This window comes from Schistocerca nitens, chromosome 5 (assembly GCF_023898315.1).
Source record: "Schistocerca nitens isolate TAMUIC-IGC-003100 chromosome 5, iqSchNite1.1, whole genome shotgun sequence".
NCBI classification, from domain to species: Eukaryota; Metazoa; Arthropoda; class Insecta; order Orthoptera; family Acrididae; genus Schistocerca; species Schistocerca nitens.
The window spans coordinates 16,805,865-16,828,856 of record NC_064618.1 but is presented as its reverse complement, the minus strand read 5'-3'; the positions used below and the strand labels follow the sequence as shown (position 1 = coordinate 16,828,856).

The 22,992-nt window shown below is 41.9% G+C and overlaps 1 protein-coding gene across 7 annotated transcripts in view; it reads right to left on the bottom strand.

Moving 5' to 3' along the window:
- Positions 1–2,598: 2,598 nt before the first annotated feature.
- Positions 2,599–22,992, bottom strand: part of LOC126260094 (kinectin-like) — a 353,744-nt gene continuing 333,350 nt past the window's right edge. For 3 of the 7 annotated variants that reach the window (XM_049957309.1, XM_049957310.1, XM_049957312.1), the window contains 5 exons: positions 14,850–15,014; positions 14,604–14,768; positions 13,520–13,582; positions 6,627–6,695; positions 2,600–3,272 (listed from right to left, as the gene is read on the bottom strand). In XM_049957309.1, the coding sequence (XP_049813266.1) occupies positions 3,252–3,272; positions 6,627–6,695; positions 13,520–13,582; positions 14,604–14,768; positions 14,850–15,014 (483 nt within the window). In that variant the 3' untranslated portion in view covers positions 2,600–3,251. Of the gene's footprint in view, positions 3,273–6,626; positions 6,696–13,519; positions 13,583–14,603; positions 14,769–14,849; positions 15,015–22,992 lie in introns of all 7 variants that reach the window. The other 4 variants (XM_049957313.1, XM_049957316.1, XM_049957314.1 and 1 more) reach the window with 4 other exon arrangements.

Here is a 22,992-nt window from a genome sequence, read left to right as displayed (position 1 = left end):
TCCGGAATCCCTGAAGCATTACACCAACAACCTGACAACAGCTTTCGCATCCCGCAACTACCCTCCCGACCTGGTACAGAAGCAAGTAATCAGAGCCACTTCCTCATCCTCTCAAACCCAGAACCTCCCACAGAAGAACCACAAAAGTGCCCCACTTGTGACAGGATACTTTCCGGGATTGGATCAGATTCTGAATGTGGCTCTCCAGCAGGGATACGACTTCCTCAAATCCTGCCCTGAAATGAGATCCATCCTTCATGAAATCCTCCCCACTCCACCAAGAGTGTCTTTCCGCCGTCCACCTAACCTTCGTAACCTCTTAGTTCATCCCTATGAAATCCCCACACCACCTTCCCTACCCTCTGGCTCCTACCCTTGTAACCGCCCCTGGTGTAAAACCTGTCCCATGCACCCTCCCACCACCACCTACTCCAGTCCTGTAACCCGGAAGGTGTACACGATCAAAGGCAGAGCCACGTGTGAAAGCACCCACGTGATCTACCAACTGACCTGCCTACACTGTGACGCATTCTATGTGGGAATGACCAGCAACAAACTGTCCATTCGCATGAATGGACACAGGCAGACAGTGTTTGTTGGTAATGAGGATCACCCTGTGGCTAAACATGCCTTGGTGCACGGGCAGCACATCTTGGCGCAGTGTTACACCGTCCGGGTTATCTGGATACTTCCCACTAACACCAACCTGTCCGAGCTCCAGAGATGGGAACTTGCTCTTCAGTATATCCTCTCTTCCCGTTATCCACCAGGCCTCAATCTCCGCTAATTTCAAGTTGCCGCCACTCACACCTCACCTGTCATTCAACAACATCTTTGCCTCTGCACTTCTGCCTCGACTGACATCTCTGCCCAAACTCTTTGTCTTTAAATATGTCTGCTTGTGTCTGTATGTGTGGATGGATATGTGTGTGTGTGCGAGTGTATACCTGTCCTTTTTTCCCCCTAAGGTAAGTCTTTCCGCTCCCGGGATTGGAATGACTCCTTACCCTCTCCCTTAAAACCCACATCCTTTCGTCTTTCCCTCTCCTTCCCTCTTTCCTGATGAGGCAACAGTTTGTTGCGAAAGCTTGAATTTTGTGTGTATATTTGTGTTTGTTTGTGTGTCTATCGACCTGCCAGCGCTTTTGTTTGGTAAGTCTCATCATCTTTCTTTTTATATATATATATATATATATATATATATATATATATATATATATATATATATATATATATATATATAACAGAGGGAAACATTATAATATCTGTGTGTGTGTGTGTGTGCGCGCGCGCGCGCGCGTGCCCTTTTTCCCCCTAAGGTAAGTCTTTCCGCTCCCGGGATTGGAATGACTCCTTACCCTCTCCCTTAAAACCCACATACTTTCGTCTTTCCCTCTCCTTCCCTCTTTCCAGATGAACCAACTGTGGGTTGCGAAAGCCTGAAATTTGTGTGTGTGTGTGTGTGTGTGTGTGTGTGTTATTGTGTCTATCTACCAGCACTTTCTCGTTTGGTAAGTCACACCTTTTTTTTAATATATTTTTCCCATGTGGAATGTTTCTTTACAACAAAATTATCACACACCACTTTAAATATGAGCTATATCTCTTTCACTTTTTCCTGTACCCTTCATTACCTGTTCAGCTACTTTATCCTAACAGTGTACTCCCTTAAACCACCTGCAAGCCAGAGCTAAAGTTTTAAATTCAAATGTTACACAATCAAGCCAGTGAGCCATTACAACCAAAATAGTTCTCTTGGACGATGACTGAATACTAAATCAACCTTTTTCAAAGCTCCTTTTGTATTCTCTACACATTCTGTGTATTGTTCTACAATTTTATTACGTGTTTTCCAACTGATAATTTAAGGTGGGACTGATACGATTAGTATAGATAGTCTTTACCAACCATCAGTAATTTCGGCACTATTTATGTACTAAAAGTGTTTATCCAGGACCATTTATTGTGAAGTATAAGGACTGAGTGTGTATGGTATAACTGTCTATTGTTAATGTCTAACTTCTTTCATTCCACATCCCTGACAGTTCTACTTCTTGACAAAATCTACAGAACACGGCGAATGAATCCTCAATAAGGGCACAACAGAAGCTAGTCTAACCTAGTGATTGAGGACACTATTCAGATACTCTAGTCTCTTGCATAAGTCCCATTTGTGGCTGGTTAGTTAGTGTGTACTTGAAGAGTGAAGCATAACATAGTCAGAACACTAAGTACTACAGTAAAATGAAATTAAAATTATGAAGTATGACATGAATTTTTGTAACCTTGAGTAATCTGAAAAAGAAGTAGTAAAGGAAAGGAAAGTTGTGGAAAACCTGATCCTTGTGTGTTATACATTTCTCATCTATCAGGTAAGAATTTTACCATTTCAAACATCTGAATGTTATTTACTGAATCGAAATTACATGTAGCAAATATTTCTTAACATAGTGGAGCAGTGGATGGTTAAATTTCTTTTAATACCTATCTGCATAACATGATGCAATTACTAAACTGAAATACTGCATGATGTGTACTGGATAACATCTTTATAACAAAATAAGAGACTGTAAAATTCAAAAATTGCTTTACTTTCACATTAATGTGGTACATCACATTCCAGTGATCTCATATTACTTTGTGACTTTAAAAATATGATCTGAAAAACTGGTAGGAAATCAAACCAAATCTTATATAAATATCTCACTTATTTCTGGACAAAGGAGCACAATGTTGAGGCATCAATATTAAAACAAAACTATATCATAAAGATTTTTTTAAAAAAATATACATAAAACACAACATACACAATAGAACAATTATATTCTGTTACAAACAGTAGTATGGTCAGTTCCAGTAACTTGTCTGTACTTAAAAAGGGAAAGGAATGATGTTCTGGAGTAAGTACATTTATAGCACTAAGAAATATACATGTCAGTTGAAAATTATATTGAAGCAGGAATAAACTACCTCATCACATTATGGTCAATAGTATCCAGTCATTGAAGGTAATCTTCAACAATGTTAATATATAGAACATGGATTAAAAATTACATTATTCAATTTCTGTATAAATTTAAGCACCTTTGTAAACACTACAACCACTCCCATACAGTTATATAAATGTTCTTATTTGTGATCATGTACAAATTTAATCCAATCATATACACAAACTTCTTAATGTAATATCAATTCAGGTTCATAAGTCTTGTGTGGAACTTTTTCCCTTGTGGGTCTTGCACAAGTGATTACTATTTTCTCCCTGATCCACCCTGTAAAAATATGAAGAATCAAGTTGAATACTTGTAAATAAAGGGGAGAAACTGGAACACACAATAAATACACTCAACAACGAAAGAGAAATTGTGGACACCCACCAAAGCTACAGTACATTTAACTTGTGCATTATACAACGTACCATAAATTAGAGAAAGATTGCTTTAGTGGTACTTGACAATATTCCTAAGACTGAACATAAGCTTTGAAAGAGTAGTTGTACTCTACCTGATCAAGTTCTCTGTTGCAAATAAAGGAAGAAACATCAATCTTCTTGACATGTCATATTGGGAAATGACCCATAATACAGCAATAAACCACTATCTAGTGGGGATTTCTAGTTTGTTGATTCACAGTAACAGGAATGAGGAACTGCTGTAGTACATTTGAGATAACATCTATCCAGACAGTAAAGAAAGAATGGGCACTAAAAGTAGAATGTGTTAGTTCTGCAAGAAACCTCACAATGCTGTCGGGTTCATTTCATGATTATTCTCCATTTTACTATATGTGTATTTGTTCTCTTGGAAATGTGCTTCCCAGGGAGGAGAACATTGCAGTTGTTTTTATGTTTGGTAAGAGAGATATGGACTTTCTATATGCACCAGAAGGAAGTAAGATCTCTGGAAATGTTATTTCCTTTATTCATACTCATCTTATCTGTCTATAAACGCAACGAAAAGCTGTAAAAACCTCATGCCTAGCTTGATTAGCCTGTTAATTCAGCGAAATTTATATAATTTGTGTAGAACCTGCAATAAGCTCTGTGGTATTAACAAAAATTATAAAAGGCAAGGAAAGCTGGTTATACTTCAACTTGGCCTTCTCCAGAGCTCCAACCTTTCAGTAGAAGAAAGGACAGCCATACAGAGGCTCTAAACACATCCTGACCCAATCATCCTACCTGGAAACAAGGTTCCACCACTGTTGTTATGAATCGCAGTGACTACCTGGTGCAAGGCCTCTGCCAATTATCTGACTCCTCTACCTATAAACTCTGCCAGATTGATACCATCCCATAAGTCCAACACAACCACCCATCCCTGCTTAAAGCCTTAGGACCTTCCCAGAACCTTGTCCCTGAATCCATTTACCTCCTCACCTGTACGACACGGTGCACACCCACCTTCCACATGGATCCCCAAAATCCACAAACTCAACAACCCTGGACACCCCATTGTAGCTGGTTATTGTGCCCCCACTGAAAGAATTTCGGCTCTCAGTGACCAAAACCTACAACCAATTGCCCCTAATCTAGTCTCCCATATCTTCCTTAATCGACTTCTCTCCCATCTGCTTCACCTGGTCCTCCTCAGTCTTGTGTGCCACCTTTCTGGACGTTGACCAAAACCTCTGATGGCTCCATCCACACCTCTGTCCACATTAAACCCACTATCCAGCTGTCATCTCTTCTGCATCAAAAAGTCCCTCCCATACAGCCTGGCCACCCAGGGACGGCATATCTGCAGTGACAAGAACTTCCTTGCCCAGTATGCCAAGGATCTCACATAGTCTGCAAACAGATCTCCCATGCCATTTCCCATCACACCCCCAATCCTCCCAAGAACTATCTCGTCTTGAGATGAGGGAACATCCTACCCAACATACCTTCCCATGCTTCCTGAAGTTATACTCCATCTCCCACTCCACCTCCACAATATATTTGCCACTCCCAATGCCAACCCCTTGTCACAGAGATCATATCCGTGTGGAACACAGATCCTACTCCATCCAACCACCCAGAACTTCAGATTCCAGTCCTGTCACAGGCTTATCTTACCCCATAAGAGGCGAAGCCACCTGTGAAAATAGCAGTGTCGTATAATCTCTGCTGCAATCATTGCACAGTTTTTTTTATTTTGGTAAGACCACAAACCAGTTGTCCACCAGGATGAATGGGCATTGAAAAACTGTGCCCCAGAGAAAAGTAGACCACCCTGTGGCACAAAATGCTCGATTTCAAATGACTGCTTCACTACCCAAGCCATGTGGATCCTTCACTATCCAAACCATCTGGATCCTCCCCTCCACCAACAGCTTTTGTGAACTGCTCAATGCATTCTCTGCTCCTGAAATTATCCCGGCCTCAAAATGTAGTAACCACTGACCCCACACCCTCCACCCAACAGATTCCATCCCTTCTGTCCTATCACCTCCTCCTTATTCTCATCTACCACCCTACGCCAATGAACCGCCCATCCTTCCCGTTCCTTTCCTTTCTTGCTCTCCATTCCTTCCTACCCCTCCCCCACCCCCCCCCCCCCACCCCATCTCATTGCCCCACAGCCTCCTGATGCTGCACCTGTTGGCAGTCTAGACCCTGTATTCTCTACCAGACAGCACTCTTCTCTCCCCACACACATACCCTGCTGTCCCTTCCCCTTCTTCTGTTCTATGTGACAATTGCACGACAGTCCAAGCTGCCGGAGACGACAGTCACGAGAGTTCCGACGTGAGGGTTGGTTAGAGAGAGAGAGAGAGAGAGAGAGAGAGAGAGAGAGAGAGAGAGAGTGTGTGTGTGTGTGTGTGTGTGTGTGTGTTCCTTGAAGGCTTTGGTTGAAAGCTGATGTGAAAGTGTCTTTTCGTTGTGCTGGTCTGCAACTTAATGAGTTATATTTATGGTAAGTAGCGATCTATCTTTTACTTATATTGTTGATATTCTAACAGTGACAATCTTAAGACGTGATTATGCTGTATTCAACTTCTGTCCAGTCTTGAGAACTACCTGTCAGTGTCACAAACACATAAAAACACAATGGTATGATTTTGTTATAAAATGATGATGCATGTTGAAGAAATGGCTACGTCCAGTTCGAATGATCAATATGATTCATATTTTCATTAAAAATAACTACAGGAAAAAAGTGAGACTGGGGATTTCTTAGCACAAACAGAAATAGACATCTTGCAGGAAAAACCAAATAGAGTGCCTGCTTCATGCTCATATATTATATCTCTGATCGAATATGATAGAGAAACATTAAGTACTACCTCCAACTACAACTATCAACCAAGCTGTGAAGCTGTGTTTCTAAAAAACTAATACAGAAGGAACTGAGCAAAGAAGTGGCAAAGCTTTCTGTAATACTTTTGTTCACTGTTTAGTTCTGCATGCCATTAGAAATTGTTTCACATATGCAACAGCTACAATAGTGTGCAACCAAACAGAAAGAAGCTAAATACTCTAACCAGCTAAATCTGTTTCTATTTCTGTTACATATTAATTTATTGCTCAACTCTGCAAGAAAACCTAAGAAGTGGCAAATAACGCAACATAACAACATAACACAGTGCCAAAAGTACTACATTAATATATACAATTCTGTTACAAGATGGAACCTGATCCATACCTTCTTCCTTTTACTCTTCAGTTTTCGTTCTTTGTGTTCAGGTAAAGGCTGAGAATTTGTGGTTAGTGTCTGAAAGTTAGCATAAACATTTTGATTGTTTGTTGCAAACCAGTGAAACACTTTAAAAGCTAGTTAGATGAGGTTAGTGTACACACACACACACACACACACACACACACACACACACACAGAGAGAGAGAGAGAGAGAGAGAGAGAGAGAGAGAGAGAGAGAGAGAGAGAGACAGAGAGAGAGAGACCTGCCTCCTTTGGAAAAGCTAAAATCGGGGAACCACAAATGGAATTGTACTGCATACTATAAAATTATCCATCGTATTACTCTCTGGAATCTTCTATGATGATCATAACATGATGTCCATTCTGGTAGAGAATAAAGCTCTTATAATTCTATTTTCATGATTAACACTAAAATGTTTTATTCTCAAGAAGTTACAAGACAATTTGTAGATCTTACAAGTCAGTGCCATTTGATTGTTAAAATTAGCAAGTGTTTAAATGCTCAGAGCAATGATCAAGATAAATACACAAATTTCTGGAGGTACTGCACTCCCTGTATTTCTAATGCTCATTTTACACAAGTGACTTTCTTTTCTCAACTGACTTTGTGGCAAGTGAATTGGCTGCAGTGCCCTAGTATATTATCCCTATACTGAGACTGACTTGACATGAGTGATCATTTGTGTTGTCATGCTGGCATCATAATTGGATGTGTGTCAAATGCTGTCTGCTGTGCATTGTGACACTCCTTATTTTTAGTATTACAAATGATCTATATCAAACACTGGAAACTCCAGAATGGAATGCAACACTATTATGAGAAGGAAAGTTGCTACTCACCATACAACGGAGATGCTGAGTCGCAGATAGGCACAACAAAAAGACTCTCACAATTATAGATTTCGGCCTTCGTCAACAATAGACAGACATACGTGTTTGCTCCACCCCCCCACACGACGTATGTGTGTGTGTGTGTGTGTGTATGTGTGTGTGTGATGGCGCGTGCACACACACGCGTGCATGTCTGTTTGTTGTAAATGATCTATATCTACAGACACACTTTGCAAGCCACCGTACATTGTATGGTGGAGGATACCACATATCACTACTTGTCATTTCCTTTCCTGTTACAGTGGGTATCAATGGAACAGAAGAGATAGATTTTATTAATGATGAAAGCACAAGTCATAATGAATGTTCATGACAAAAGTAATATATTACTTATCCACAACATAGTTCTTGCTTACTTTAACCTTGATGTCTTGTTTTCTTTAAGTGCCAAGTAATTCGTTCAACAGAATTAACTTTTTCACTGTTGAAGCAATATTATTTGAAAACTTGTTTTTATATGTTTATGTTGTTAGATATGCTCAGTGTATGCCTTTCTGTTCAGAAATGGAAATTATAAATCATTGTTTGCTTGCAGATGTTTGGTGTCAGAGGCCACTCACAGGAAAAACATAACCAATAAAATATAGATTAAGAAGATGAAAAAGCACAAAATCCATTAACATAATGTGAGTGAGCACAGTCAGTATGATTTAACTTCCAATATTGGCAGAATACCCTCTCGTGAGACGGTCAGCAGGTGGCTCATGATGTATACCATTGGGAGTAGTCTATCTAGATACAGGAGTCTCTTGTGTAAATATGGCTTTAGAGCTTAATATTTGTCGATCTTTTCACTGGAAGACCATCTCACTTTTGACGTGCCCTCCACATTAAATAATAAAGTGTTATAGAGTGCAGAGTGTCTAATAGGAAGGAGAACACTATGGCAGCTTTAACCTTGCACATCCTAACTCAGCACTATTACAAGGAAGAAACAAAATGTGCCTTCATAAATAAATTTCTTTCACATATTTAACAACTCTTTGCAGAAAATTTATTACCACTGTAATACAGCTGCCTCTTCTTTCTCCCTTGATTTTGTAAACTCACAACTTGTATTAAACAGACTACCACCCCTACCTTTACATATTAATGTTTGGATGACTTGGGTATGTTTCCATCACCAAAAACCCAGACCTTGTTCAGAACTCTATTGAGTATGTAATAGCAAAGTTCTGATTACACTTTGAACTTTTTGTAGAGAACGAACTACAACCAAATGACAAGGCTGGTATACCTTACTGGATGTGGCATTAAAAATACACTAAAACCACCATTTTACACTCTTCAGTAGACTGCCGCAAAAAAAAAAAAAGGGTCAAATGCAGGAAAGTGCAAAACATGGGAAAGCATAGAAAAAACAACATGCCAAAATGAATAAATTACTCTTACTGTCATTCTCTTTATATTGTTCAAAATAAGAAATTAAAACAAATTAAATTTGGCTATTTGAAGAAATCTGAAACAATTGTTTTAACAGCAATTAGCTCTACTTGTCTGTCCACAGCATAAAAAGCATCAATTGCAAAGGCAGTGATCAACTGCTGACACACACACACACACACACACACACACACACACACACACACACACACACACACACACACATGGTTTTCCCTCTTGAATGTGTCCGATAGTAGAAATAAAAAACAGAAGGCAAAGTTTTTTGTGAAACCACACTAAAGATATTTTTGTTGTAATATGAGACCTGTTATTGATAATCATTATAATAAATATGGTAAATAAAACTAGAAACACAATATTGGTTAAAAAAACTAAAGTTGGCAGTCTTCTTAAACAGAGAACAACAGGAACAAAATCTACAGCTTGCTGCTGACAAGGTCGCTTGGTTCAGGGATGTCCTGGGCGAGAACAAGGGCAGAAATTATTGTCATGTCACAGAGCATCTTGAGGAGGAATGTTTACGTCTGACATCAGGTTATATTAACCGAAGATTGCACGGAAATAACGACAATTAATGAAAGCCTATTACAGAGACAGCAGTTTTCAAAAGCGGTGTTTATTTGTATAAATGTCTGTGAAATTAAACTAAAGCTATTGTGATACAACAAAATGAGCAAAAGGAAGGTTGCTACTAGAGTGACTATCATCACATCATGATTATCATTAAGGCAGTGACTTAACACACTTTCCCACAGTTACAAACACTGAACCTATAATACTGGCAGCCGTGACACAACACGCCAATAATGAAAATCTTGCACACTGCACTAATGCTACCTTACGGCAAGAATACAATGCATTGTTCCATAAAAACATGGGAGAACTGCCGGATATCAGTAACTTCCTGCCACGATATTTCGGCGCAGAGTCTTCTGGCCATCTTCAGGTGAATGCCACTGTGTAGTACTGGCGAGTACGTGGTGAGCTCTGCTATTTAAAGCCTTCTGAGGTGACATTGCGCATGCGCTGCTCAGCGTGCGCGTTCATAACGGCTCCGTGCGCTGCGCCTCGCGCCCTCCACTTTGAAAGCCTGGCGTATCGGTGTCAGGTCAATTTCCATCTTTATGCAGATAACTATGTCGACTACGAAGTTTCTCTATAACAGGATTCCAAGCAGAGTTCAGCTGATAACCGCTATCTCGATTGATGAGAGTCTCGTTGTCAGACAATCTTATTTCCACAGCTTCATTGATAATCGAGCTCCAAAAGTTTGATGTATGGGCCAAAATTTTTGTGTCGTCGTAATTCATGGAATGGTCTGTGGAAATACAATGTTCGGCGATTGCGGACTTGGTGGGTTGGAGAAGGCGAGTAAGCCGTTGGTGTTCCACAATGCGTTCCTGCACAGTTCGTGTTGTTTGCCCCATATATGATTTGCCGCATTCACACGGAATTTTGTAAACACCTGGTTTACGCAGGCCTAGGTCGTCTTTAACGGATCCCACCAGTGATGAAATTTTGGAAGGAGGGCGAAAGACGACTCTCACTTGATACTTTCTCAATATTCTGCCTATCTGTGAAGAAATATTCCCAATAAATGGTAGATAAACAGTCGACCTGAAGGCCTCTTCCTCTTCCTTGTTCCATCGTTTGTAGGTCTTCATCACTCTGTTCACTTGCCTAGGTGAAAAGCCATTCTTCAAAAATACTGTTTGCAGGTGTTCCAGTTCCGCTTGAAGACTGTCGGCGTCAGAGATAGTATGGGCATGGTGGACCAAGGTTTTGAGAACGCCCATTGTTTGTGCTGGATGGTGGCAACTAGTAGCTTGTAGATACAGGTCTGTATGAGTGGGCTTTCTGTACATTGACTGACCAAGTGTGCCATCACTCTTCCGTCGCACCAAGACGTCTAAAAATGGCAGACAACCATCTCTCTCTATCTCCATGGTAAACTTTATGTTTCCATGTATGGAGTTCATGTGACGTAGAAATTCTTGGAGACGGTCCAGACCATGAGGCCACACTATAAAAGTGTCGTCAACGTACCGCCAAAATACTCTCGGTTTAAAAGTGGCAGAGTCGAGTGCTCTCTACTCAAAATCCTCCATAAAAAGATTGGCCACCAGGGGAGACAAAGGACTCCCCATGGCAACACCATCAGATTGTTCGTAAAATTCGTTGTTAAATATAAAATATGTAGAGGAGAGAGTGTGCTCAAACAACGCTGTAATGTCTGCACCAAACTTATTGCCAATGAGGTGTAGTGAGTCCACCAGAGGCACCTTTGTGAACAGTGAAACCACATCAAAACTGACCAATAAATCACTACTTTGCAGTTGTAGTGACTGAAGTCGACTGATAAAATCACCAGAATTCTTTATGTGATGGGCACACTTGCCTATCATTGGTTTGAGCAAAGATGCCAAGAATTTTGCTAGGTCGTAGGTGGCTGCTCCAATGTTACTCACAATTGGACGTAATGGCACATTTTCCTTGTGGATCTTAGGCAGTCCATACAGCCTAGGTGGAACTGAACTGTTTGGTTTCAGTCTCTTGATGACCTCCTCCTGTAGAGAACTATTTGATAAAAATTCTGCTGTTTTTCGCACTACTCGACTCGTGGGATCCTTATCGATTTTGCGATACGTTGAATCACATAATAAAACATTGATCTTATTAATATAGTCATCCCTTGGTATGAGGACAGTAGCGTTTCCTTTGTCAGATTTTAGGACTACTGTATCCACATCTGCTCGTAAGTTACGAGGGCTATCCTCTCCACGAGCGAGATGTTATTCTTCATTGGTGCACCCCTGGTCAATACACGGCAAGACTCTCGACGAACTTCCTCCGCTTCATCTGTATCAAGATGGCGTACAGCTTCTTCAATGGCACTGATGAAATCCACTAGTGGCGGTGAAACAGTTGTGGGAGCAAAATTCAGTCCTTTTGCTAGCACAGACACAGTCGCGTCATCTAAAGTTTTCTCTGTCAGATTAACAACAGATCGTCGAGTTGGAACTTCCTGCTGCATCTGTTTAGAAAGTCTGTCAATCTTGGCAGTTTGCTTCGTCACAGCTTTATCATGGCTCCAGTTTGCTTTAGCCCATGTCACACCATCCACCCAGTCCCACGACAGAGAAGATAGTTTTGCTGCCAATTCCAAATGTATGTGGAACATGTCCTTTGACACAGAATCCAATTCACGCCGAGTAAAACGAATCCTTTCTCTCACCAAAGCCATGCTTGCTTTACGTTTGATGTTTGCAGCAGTGGTATTTATGAAATGCACAATTTTGGCAAATGTTGGAATAATGCCCTTGTCTCTGCAACTTAATAAGAATATCAACAAGCTCAGCAGCCTCGCTCTTCTTTCACGTAACTTGTCGAATCTTTGAATACATTCCATCACTTCCTCCCCGTAGAGTTGCTTGATGTGATGTTTCAAGCTTTCCCGGCATACTATTGTTCCATAAAAACACGGGAGAACTGCCGGATATCAGTAACTTCCTGCCACGATATTTCGGCGCAGAGTCTTCTGGCCATCTTCAGGTGAATGGCATTCACCTGAAGATGGCCATAAGACTCTGCGCCGAAATATCGTGGCAGGAAGTTACTGATATCCGGCAGTTCTCCCGTGTTTTTATGGAACAATCAGTACGCCGGGAAAGCTTTAAACATCACATACAATGCATTTTTTGTATAAATCTGCATAAAAATCAATATTGAAAGTCATGATAATGTCAAAGAAAACTTAAAACACAGAATTGTTAATGACGGGAAACTATTGTATAGAGAGAATAGGACCTGCGTCAGGACCAGCAAAAATGAATGGAAAACGTAAAATGCAGGTACATACAAACAGGGTTTTACTGTACATCAGTTTATGAAATAATGACCTTCATTCCCTGGTACTGCAACGAGGTACAAATAATGATACAATTCCTCAGAGTGGCATATATTGCTCATTTAAGAATATTTTGGCATACTCCTTGCCAGCAGGCTTGCCTCAGCATTCCTCTGACAACTGACTATGGCAAAAAAGGCTGCATATCCTAAGCTCTCAGCACTTATAAAAATAAGCAAAACACACACACACACACACACACACACACACATATACACGTGCCTAGCAATATTACCAGTCTCGTGTATGTGCCTGTGAAGTAATCAGTGTCTTGACTATATGGAGAGTTTCTATCTCTATTTCTTGTATTATTTATTCAAATACTAGTTCAATAGTTACTAATTTTTATTGCTTAGGTGCAGGACAAACTTATTTTGGTAATGAGAAAAACCATCTTTATAATTTGCACCATGTTCTCCAAACTACGTTCAATACTAAATGTGCCGTACAAGGTATGCAGACTTTTTGCCCAGCATTAAAAATTTGCAGTCAATATGGCAAGCATTTTTTGTAGGATCCACCAGGAGAAATTTATGTTAAGACTGTCCTGTTTGGTATAAAGCAGGCTAGAATGTCCTAATATAAGTGAACCTCTTGAAATGTCAGTTAATTTATACCTTTAGTACAGTGTTTTTAATTTTCTTCTTATTAATATTGTGTAAATAATTATACTAACCTCAGTAGACACAGTATCACTTGCTGGTCCATTACTTGATGAAGAATATTTTTCACTAATTCCCTGGAATGAAATTTTCACATATCAGTTTGTGTTTAATAGGCACTGCAAGAAAATTAAACATCTTAAAGAAAAATTAATTTGTATTACTTAGCTACAGGCAACACTTCTTTTAAATTTTATAAATTAATTATCTGAGACACAAGAAAGACAATATTTTCATTTTCATATTGGCAAAAAGTTATCATAGACTGACTTTTGCGAGAACATGATGAAAAGCTATTCTCCTGGCACAGAGATTGCCCTGATGTCTACCAAATTTTGTTTTGTGATGTTGACGCATTTTGTGCAGTTACTTCACTCTATTATAAACTTAGTTTGGTTTAGTAGTTTTGTAACTGCCTTTTTAAAATAGTCATTTTTAATTCAAATAGATAAACTAAAATACCATGTACTCATAAAATTCTTTGATCTAGATGATTTATCACTAATGGAAATCATTTCCACAAGGTAATGATGCTTTATAATGAGTTTGCAACTTTATTCTATACAGTTAAGAACCAGGTGGCTGGATCAAAGTGTGGCCGTATTTCTCTTTAAGAAGATCTTTATGGAGAATACCTCTCAATATTTCATGGTCACAAGTGTATGGATTAGTGAATTTATTAGAAACATTCGGAAGCTGTTCATAAACGAAAGTGAACACTTTTTTCTTAGCAGATTTTGGACAGTTCAGAAGAGATTTCAACTGATATTGTGTACCAATTTTTAACTGACAGAGAAAAAACAATCAACCACTGTAAACGTAATCAGAGACGAGGATACAAACTAATGACACTATATCAAAAACAGTTTGTCACACACATCTACATCCATTAAAAAGGAGTAATTGCTTAGAAACGTAATGAGAGGTAAATTTTTTCCTCTGCCCATGAATGTAAATCCACATCTTGTACCAGCATATTTATTCCTAATCACTGAGATTCCTCTCTTTAGCAACTCCAAATACACCTATTGCATTTCAGTTTCGTGCAAATAGTAGAGTGATTAATATGGAATCAATATCCAGCACAATTTTTCTTACATTAAGTTTCTCTGTCTTCTGTTTAAGATCTGCTACAATTTCATGTTCATGAAATGAGAAATCCTTTGCAGTCTTTGATAAACTTCTTGCATCAAGCAACTCTCTCGACAGTTCTTCTCGTCTCTGTCTTTCAGCCTCTAGTTCAGTTTCAAGCCAAGATTTTTCCTGGAACAAAAATTAAGACAATACAGTAGAAGGGGAATGAGAATGTGTGTGTGTGTGTGTGTGTGTGTGTGTAGCCAGTACCTGTTGCAATTTTTCTACTGCTGCTTTTAAATGTTCAGTTTCCTGAAGAGTGGTATGTAAGCTATTGTAATCACTGTATGCTGCATCCAGTGCTGAGCTTAGTTTTAGCTTTTCTTCTTGCTCCTTTTCCAGTTTCTCTTGGAAATCCTTTAACTTTGTCTGCATCTAAAATAAAATAAATGACAGTTATTTATAAAACTCTAGCCTGAATGACTGCAATAATCCAAAGGCAGATACTTCAACTGACATAAGTTGCACTTAGGTCAATAAAACTCAACTTCAGATGGTGGCCCGGCTAGTATTTTAATAGGACAAGTTTTCTCTGTCATCCACTTTCATTTAACTAACTCTTTGCAATATTTTTGTCCTATATGCCCTTAAATTGTACCACAATATTATTTGTGAACAAATGCACTATTTTACCCATACACTATATTTGTTCCCCACAAAACTTTTTTCTTGTCGGTGCTTTTCATCTGACTCATTTTTTCATGGAGGTAGAAGGAGACTGCCAAAACTTGCAGCAAGAACTTTAAACAGTTCTTGTAGAGTATGTGAATAAACCTGCAAGATCTCTCTTCAATTAACATTACTGCAGCAATTACAAAATAGTTACAAATCTTTTTCACTTCAATACTGGTAAATACTGGGTTCAATAATGAATAGAAAAAATAGGAACGCAGATAAGCTACTACGACAGCACAGTGAACGCATTATTGTAGCCAAGATAGACACAAAATCCACGCCTACCACAGTAGTGCAAGTTTATATGCCAACTAGCTCAGCAGATGATGAGGAGATTGAAGAAATGTATGATGTGATAAAAGAAATTATTCAGATAGTTAATGGAGATGAAAATTTAGTAGTCCTGGGGGACTAGTATGCGACTGCAGGAAAATAAGAGAAGGAAAAGTAGTAGGGGAATATGGACTGGGGGTAAGGAATGAAAGGGGAAACCGCCTGGCAGAATTTTACACAGAGGGTAACTGAATCATAGCTAACACTTGGTTTAAGAATCATGAAAGAAGGCTGTATACATGGAAGAGGCCTGGAGACACTGGAACGTTTCAGGAGATTTAGAAACCACGTTTTAAACTGTAAATCATTTCCAGGGGCAGATGTGGACTCTGACTGCAATTAATTTACAAACAAAAAAAAGGTAGGAATTTTAGGAGATGGGACATGGATAAACTGAAAGAACTAGAGGATATAGAGTGTTTGCGAGTATCAGACAACCATTGACAAGAACAGGGGAAAGAAATACAGTAGAAGAAAAATGGGAAACTCTGAGAGATGAAATTATGATGACAGCAGAGGAGCAAGTTGGTAAAAAGACGAGGCTAGTAGAAATCCTTGGGCAACAGAAGAGATACTAAATTTTATTGATGAAATGAGAAAACATAAAAATGCAGTAAATGAAGCAGGAGCAAAGGATCATAAATGTCTCAATACTGAGACTGACAAGAAGTGCAAAATGGCTAAGCAGGGATGGCTAAAGGACAAATGTAAGGATGTAGAAGCATATATCACTAGGAGGTAAGATAGATACTGCCTACAGGAAAATTAAAGACCTTTGGAGAAGAGAGACCCACCTGTATGAATATCAAGAGCTCAGATGGAAAACCCACCCTAAGCAAAGAAGGGAAAGCAGAAAGGTGTAAGGAGTATATAGAGGGTCCACAGTGATGTACTTGAGGGCAGTATTTTGGAAATGGAAAAGGACATAGATAAAGATGAAATGGGAGATATGATCCTGTGTGAAAAATTTGGCAGAGCACTGAAAGACTAAGTCGAAACAAGGCCCCAGGAGTAGACAAAATTCCATCAGAACTACTGATAGCCTTGGGAGAGCCAGTCATGACAAAACTCTTCCATCTGGTCAGCAAGATGTACGAGACAGGTGAAATATCCTCAGACTTCAAGAAGAATACAATAATTCCAATCCCAAGGAAAATAGGTGTTGACAGGTGTGAAAATTACCGAACTATCAGTTTAATAAGTCATGCTTGCAAAATACTAATATGAATTATTTACAAATGAATGGAAGAACTGGTAGAAACAGACCTCGAGGAAGGTTAGTTTGCATTCCGTAGAAATGTTGGTACATGTGAGGCAATACTGACCCTATGACTTACAAGGTTAAGGCAAGGCAAACCCATGTTTCTAGCATTTGTAGACTTAGAGAAAGCTTTTGACAATGTTGACTGGAATACTCCATTTCAGATTCTGAAGGTGGCAGGGGTAAAATACAGGGAGCGAAAGGCTATTTACAATTTGTACAGAAACCAGATGGCAGTTACAAGAGTCGAAGGGGCATGAAAGGGAAGCAGTGGTTGGGAAGGGAGTGAGACAGGGTTGTAGCCTATCCCTGATGTTATTCAATCTGTATACTGAGCAAGCAGTAAAGGAAACAAAAGAAAAGTTCGGAGTAGGTATTAAAATCAATGGAGAAGAAATAAAAACTTTGAGGTTTGCTGATGACATCGTAATTAAGTCAGAGACAGCAAAGGACCTGGAAGAGCAGCTGAATGGAATGGACAGTGTCTTCAAAGGAGGATATAAGATGAGCAATAAAAACAATATGAGGATAATGGAATGTAGTCTAATTAAATCGGGTGATGCTGAGGGAATTAGATTAGAAAATGAGGCACTTAAGTAGATGAGTTTTGCTATTTGGGGAGCAAAATAACTGATGATGGTCGAAGTAGAGAGGATATAAAATGTAGACTGGAAATGGCAAGGAAAGCGCTTATGAAGAAGAGAAATTTGTTAACATTGAGTATAGATTTAAATGACAGGAAGTCTTTTCCGAGAGTATTATTACTGAGTGTAGCCATATATGGATGTGAAACATGGACGATAAACAGTTTGGAGAAGAGAATTTTTGAAATGTGGAGCTACAGACGAATGCTAAAGATTAGATGGGTAGATCATGTAACTAATGAGGAGGTACTGAATAGAATTGGGGAGAAGAGGAATTTGTTGCACAACTTGACAAGAAGGGGTCAGTTGGTGGTACACATTCTGAGGCATCAAGGGACCACCAATTTAGTACTGGAGGGCAGCATGGATGGTAAAACTCGTAGAGGGAGAACAAGAGTTGAATAAGCTAAGCAGATTCAGAAGGATGCAAGTTGCAGTAGTTATTTGGACATGAAGAGGCTTGCACAGGAAAGAATACCATGGGGAGCTCCATCAAACCAGTCTCTGGACTGAAGACGATGATGACGCCGCCGCCGCTGCCGAACAAAAGAGAACAAGAAAACAACAGAGACGCTAGAAACAGAAAAGAGTAAAACATGAAAGCAGAGTACAGTGGCTGGCCAACCACGAGAATAAAAAGGGAAAGCCAGCCACTCTGCAATACATTAAAACCTCCACCCTAAAAGCACTAGGGTGGAGGACACAGAGTGACAAAGGACATGCGCTAAAACCTACATGGAAGTATAAAACCCACTCTCATGGACAAAACGTAAAACTGAAGCTGCCGTGGAGGCACTGTCGCCCAACACCGAAGGCAGGGTGCTGGGAAAGTTAGAAGTCTGCCGCAGAGTGGCTTAAAGTGGTAAGTCCAGCAAGAGGTGGACGACTGTCATTTGGGAGCCACAGCGACACTGAGGTGGGTCCTCGCGACGGGGTTGGTAACCATGCATTAGCCTCATATGGCCAATGTGGAGCCGGCAGAGGACAACTGATTCCCTGCGATAGGCCTGCATGGAAGAGTTCCACACATTGATAGTCTCCTTAATGACACACAGTTTGTTGTGCATGCTGTTATGCCATTCTGTCTCCCAAAGCTGAAGAAACCTGCGGTATAAGACAAAACACAGGTCAGCTTCGGAGATGCCTATCTCCAGAAGCAGTTTCCGCTTCGCCAGTTAGGCCAGCCTGTCAGCAAGTTCGTTTCCGGGGATTCCGACGTATCCCGGGGTCCACACAAACACCACAGAATGGCTGGACTGTTCCAGGGCATAGATGGACTCCTGAATGGACACTACCAGAGGGTGGCGAGGGTAGCACTGGTCGATAGCTTGTAGGCTACTCAATGAGTCAGCACACAGGAGAAATGACTCGCCAGGACATGAGCAGATGTATTCAAGAGCACAAGATATGACCGACAGATCTGCAGTGAAAACACTGCAGCCAACTGGCAAGGAGTGCTGCTCAGTATGTCCTCCATGAACATATGCTAAGCCTATATAACCATCAGCCATTGAGCAGTTGGTGTAAATCACTTCAGAGCCCCGGAACACGTCACGAGTCGAGAGGAAGTGAAGCTGAGAGTGGTGGGGTTAACGGAGTCCTTAGGGCCATGCAAAAAGTCCAGGTGAAGCTGCGGTCGAGGCGTACACCGTGGAGGCATACATGAACGGACTGCAAGTAGAGGTGGTAAAGGGAAGGACTCCAGTTCGGAGAGAAGGGACCGCACACGAACAGCAATCGTTAGCCCAGATCTGGGCCGCCGATGCGGGAGATTAACTGCCGCGGACGGAAAAAGGAGACTGTAATTCGGATGCTCAGGGAAACTATGAATGTTTGCTGCATAACTGGTGAGCAGTTGCGCATGTCTCATCTGCAGTGGAGGGACACCAGCCTCCACCAGTACGCTGGTCTCCTGACTCGTCCTAAAAGCTCCTGTCGCTAATCACACCCCACAGTGGTGCACAGGGTTGAATAAATGCAATGCTGTAAGCGCTGTCAAACCATAAACCACACTCCCATAGTCAATTCAGGATTGGACAAGGGCTCTGTAGAGGGAGCCAAATCAATCAAGTGTCGAAAACCAGTTCTAGGAATTGATATGTCTCCACTACAGTGAGAGGATCATCATTAAGGTACAGTGCGCACTACAGATGAGCAGTACAACGCCGACAGAAGTGCATGACACACGTCTTTGTGGCTGAAAACTGGAAGCTGTGGGCCAGAGCCCATGACTGCACCTTGTGGATGGCTCCCTAGAGGCACCGCTCAGCACCAACAGTACTGGAGCAGCAGTATGAAATGCTGAAGTCGTCTGCATACAGAGAAGGTGAGACGGAGGGCCCAACAGCTGCTGCTAGACCATTAATGGCCACTAAAAATAGAGAGAGACTCAATAGAGAGTCCTGCGGGGCTCCATTCTCCTGGATGTGGATAGAACTATGGGAGTCACCAACTTGGACACGGGAGGTACGGAGCATCACGAAGTTTTGGTTAAAAATCATGAGTGGTCCCCAGAGACCCAACTCATACAATGTGGCAAGGATATGATGTCACTAAGTCGTGTCTTATGCTTTACGTAAGTCAAAAAAGGCGGCAATCAGGTGCCATCTGGAAAAGGCTGCTCGGATGGCACACTCGATGGACACAAGATTATCAATGGTAGAGGAGGAGGAGGAAATTACTGTTTAACATCCCGTCGACAACGAGGTCATTAGAGATGGAGCACAAGCTCGGATTAGGGAAGGATGGGGAAGGAAATCGGCCGTGCCCTTTCTAAGGAACCATCCCGGCATTTGTCTGAAGTGATTTACGGAAATCACATTAATGGTAGAGTGACCCTGGCGGATGCCACACTGACATGGAGCCAGCAGGCCATGTGACTCCAGGACCCAACGCAACCCCCGACATACCACACATTCCAGCAGCTTACAAAGAATGTTTGTGAGGCTGATAGCTATCCACATCAAGCAGGTTTTTACCGGGTTTGAGCACCGGCGATCTGGCCCAGGAGCTGTGTCGGGGCAATGTGCAAGGGCACTGAGAAGCTCCCACTCTGTAAATGGGGCGTTATAGGATTCACTGCAGCATGTAGTGGATGACAGGATATTCCCTTCCAGCCTCCGTTTGAGTGTGCAAAAAGGCTCGTGGGTAATTCTCTGATGCAGAGGCTCGAGCAAAGTTCTCAGCAAAGTGCTCAGCAATCGCGTTTGTGTCAGTGCATAATTCGCCATTTATGGTAACACCGGGGACAGCTGTTGGGACCTGGTACCCGAAAAGATGTTTAATCTTTGCTCAGACTTAGGAAGGTGACGTGTGGCACCCAACGGTGCAGACGTATCGCTCCCAACACTCCTTCTTCCATTGTTTGATAAGGTAGTGAATACCCCCACGGAACCGTTTAAAGGCTATGAGATGCTCCATGGAAGGGTGCCGCTTATGCCACTGTAGAGCTCGCCGATGCTCCTTAATTGCTTCAGCGACTTCTGGCGACCACCAAGGGACTGCCTTATGCCTTGGGCACCCTAAAGAGCGAGGGATTGCTTTTTCTGCTGCAGAAACAATTGCGCTAGTCACCTGCTCAACCATCACATCGATGTTACCGTGTGGGGGAGATTCAGCTGTGACAGCAGAGGTGAAAGTTCCCCAGGCTGCCTTTTTCAAAGTCCATCTGGGCAGGCATCCACGTGCCTGACACTGGGGCAGTGAAAGGAAGATGGGGAAGTGATCACTACCACACAGGTCGTCATGTGCTCTCCAGTGGATAGGTGGGAGAAGCCCTGGGCTGCAAATTGATAAATCAATGGCCGAGTAACTACCATGAGCCACACTGAAATGTGTGGCAGCCCCAGTATTTAAGAAGCACAGGTCGAATGCGACAGTAAAGTTTCGACATCTCTGCCTCTGCCAGTAATCATGGTATCACCCCACAAGGGGTTATGGGCAATAAAATCTCCCAGAAGTAGATAAGGTTTAGGTAGTTGATCAATCAGTGCAGCTGATACATTCAGGGGTACTGCACCATCTGGAGAAAGATATACATTGCAGACATTGAGAGACTGGGAAGGCTTGGAACATTCAATAAGGCAGTTTATGCCGCAGTGTCACCTGCTGTCACCGATTTATTGCCTGGGCAGTTTATATCCATTGTGTCCGAGGGTCTGGCAAGATCTAGGTCCTCAGCGTACACCAAAATCTCCACCCCATCCTCAGCTGCAGAGCTTGTAGGTAGCGGTGATGTGGGTGCCACTGCAATTTCCTTGGTCTTAGGGGTTTTCTTTTTTATTTCTCTCACTGCTCGTTGGGTTTCCCTGGCTGGGAGGAGTTCATTGGCTCAGTCTCCAGGACTAGGGATGAGCTTGAAGCCCTACGTCCAGCTGCTTTTGGGCTCTTCAGCCACTGGCGGGTGTCGTCTTTCCCACTAGAAGAAACCGGGGAAGGAAGTGACCCAAGGGACCCCATCCTAGCGAGGGAAGCCGAAGATGACTTATGCCTCTCCGCAACCTGATTATCCTTCAGACCCCGGTGGACATGCCAGATGAAATGTACACCTCGCTGCTCTAAATTGGTGTGCAGCTCATCGTCACTCCGAAAGAAGGTCCCTGTGAAATATGACACCCTGGATCATATTTAAGTTCTTATGGGGTGTGATGGTTACAGAAACATCCCCCAGCTTGTCACAAGTGAGTATCTCCTGTGACTGGGCAGAGGATGCTGTTTTGATCAAGACTGACCTAGATCTCATTTTGGACAAGCCCTCCACCTCCCTGAACTTGTCCTCTAAATGCTCAGCAAAAAGCTGAGGCTTCATCGTCATGAAAGATTCCCCATCACCTCTCAAACATAAAAGGTACCAGGGTGAATAAGATCCACTGCCATCCTTAGCCTAACGTTCCTCCCAAGGTGTGGCCAGGGAGGGGAATGATTTGGGTCGTACTTCTGTGCGTTGAATTGAGCTTGTGAATGCTCAGAGACTGGTGGTTCACCACTATCAAGAGATGATGGACTACACTTCATCCCGTGTCATCCACCCTGATGCCACCCACTCTGACCAGGGGCCCTCCCCACGGGCGCCACCCAGCCACAGCAAAGGCCACTTGGTGGGATGGCCATTGCTGTGAGTCCCGATGCCCCAGGGGGATCGGCATCTACCCCTTGGCATATGTGGGAAGTTAATGATGCAGATGTCAGCAGAGCGATCTCTGTGTGGTCAGGGGGCTACAACGAACAGGGTACATGGCGGCCCCACTACAACGGACTGGCTACTGTGCTGGATATCAGGTGCAATGAAGTCCATAGTCATTGTCGACCCAGAAATCGACACTGCATAGTGTACGGCTGAAAATGCCCCAAGGAAGGTGTCCTTGCAAAAGAGATGGAGAATGGGCAGGACTGCAATGCGACGACGAGAAAGTGGGCTAAAGATCTCAATGCACGATGGACA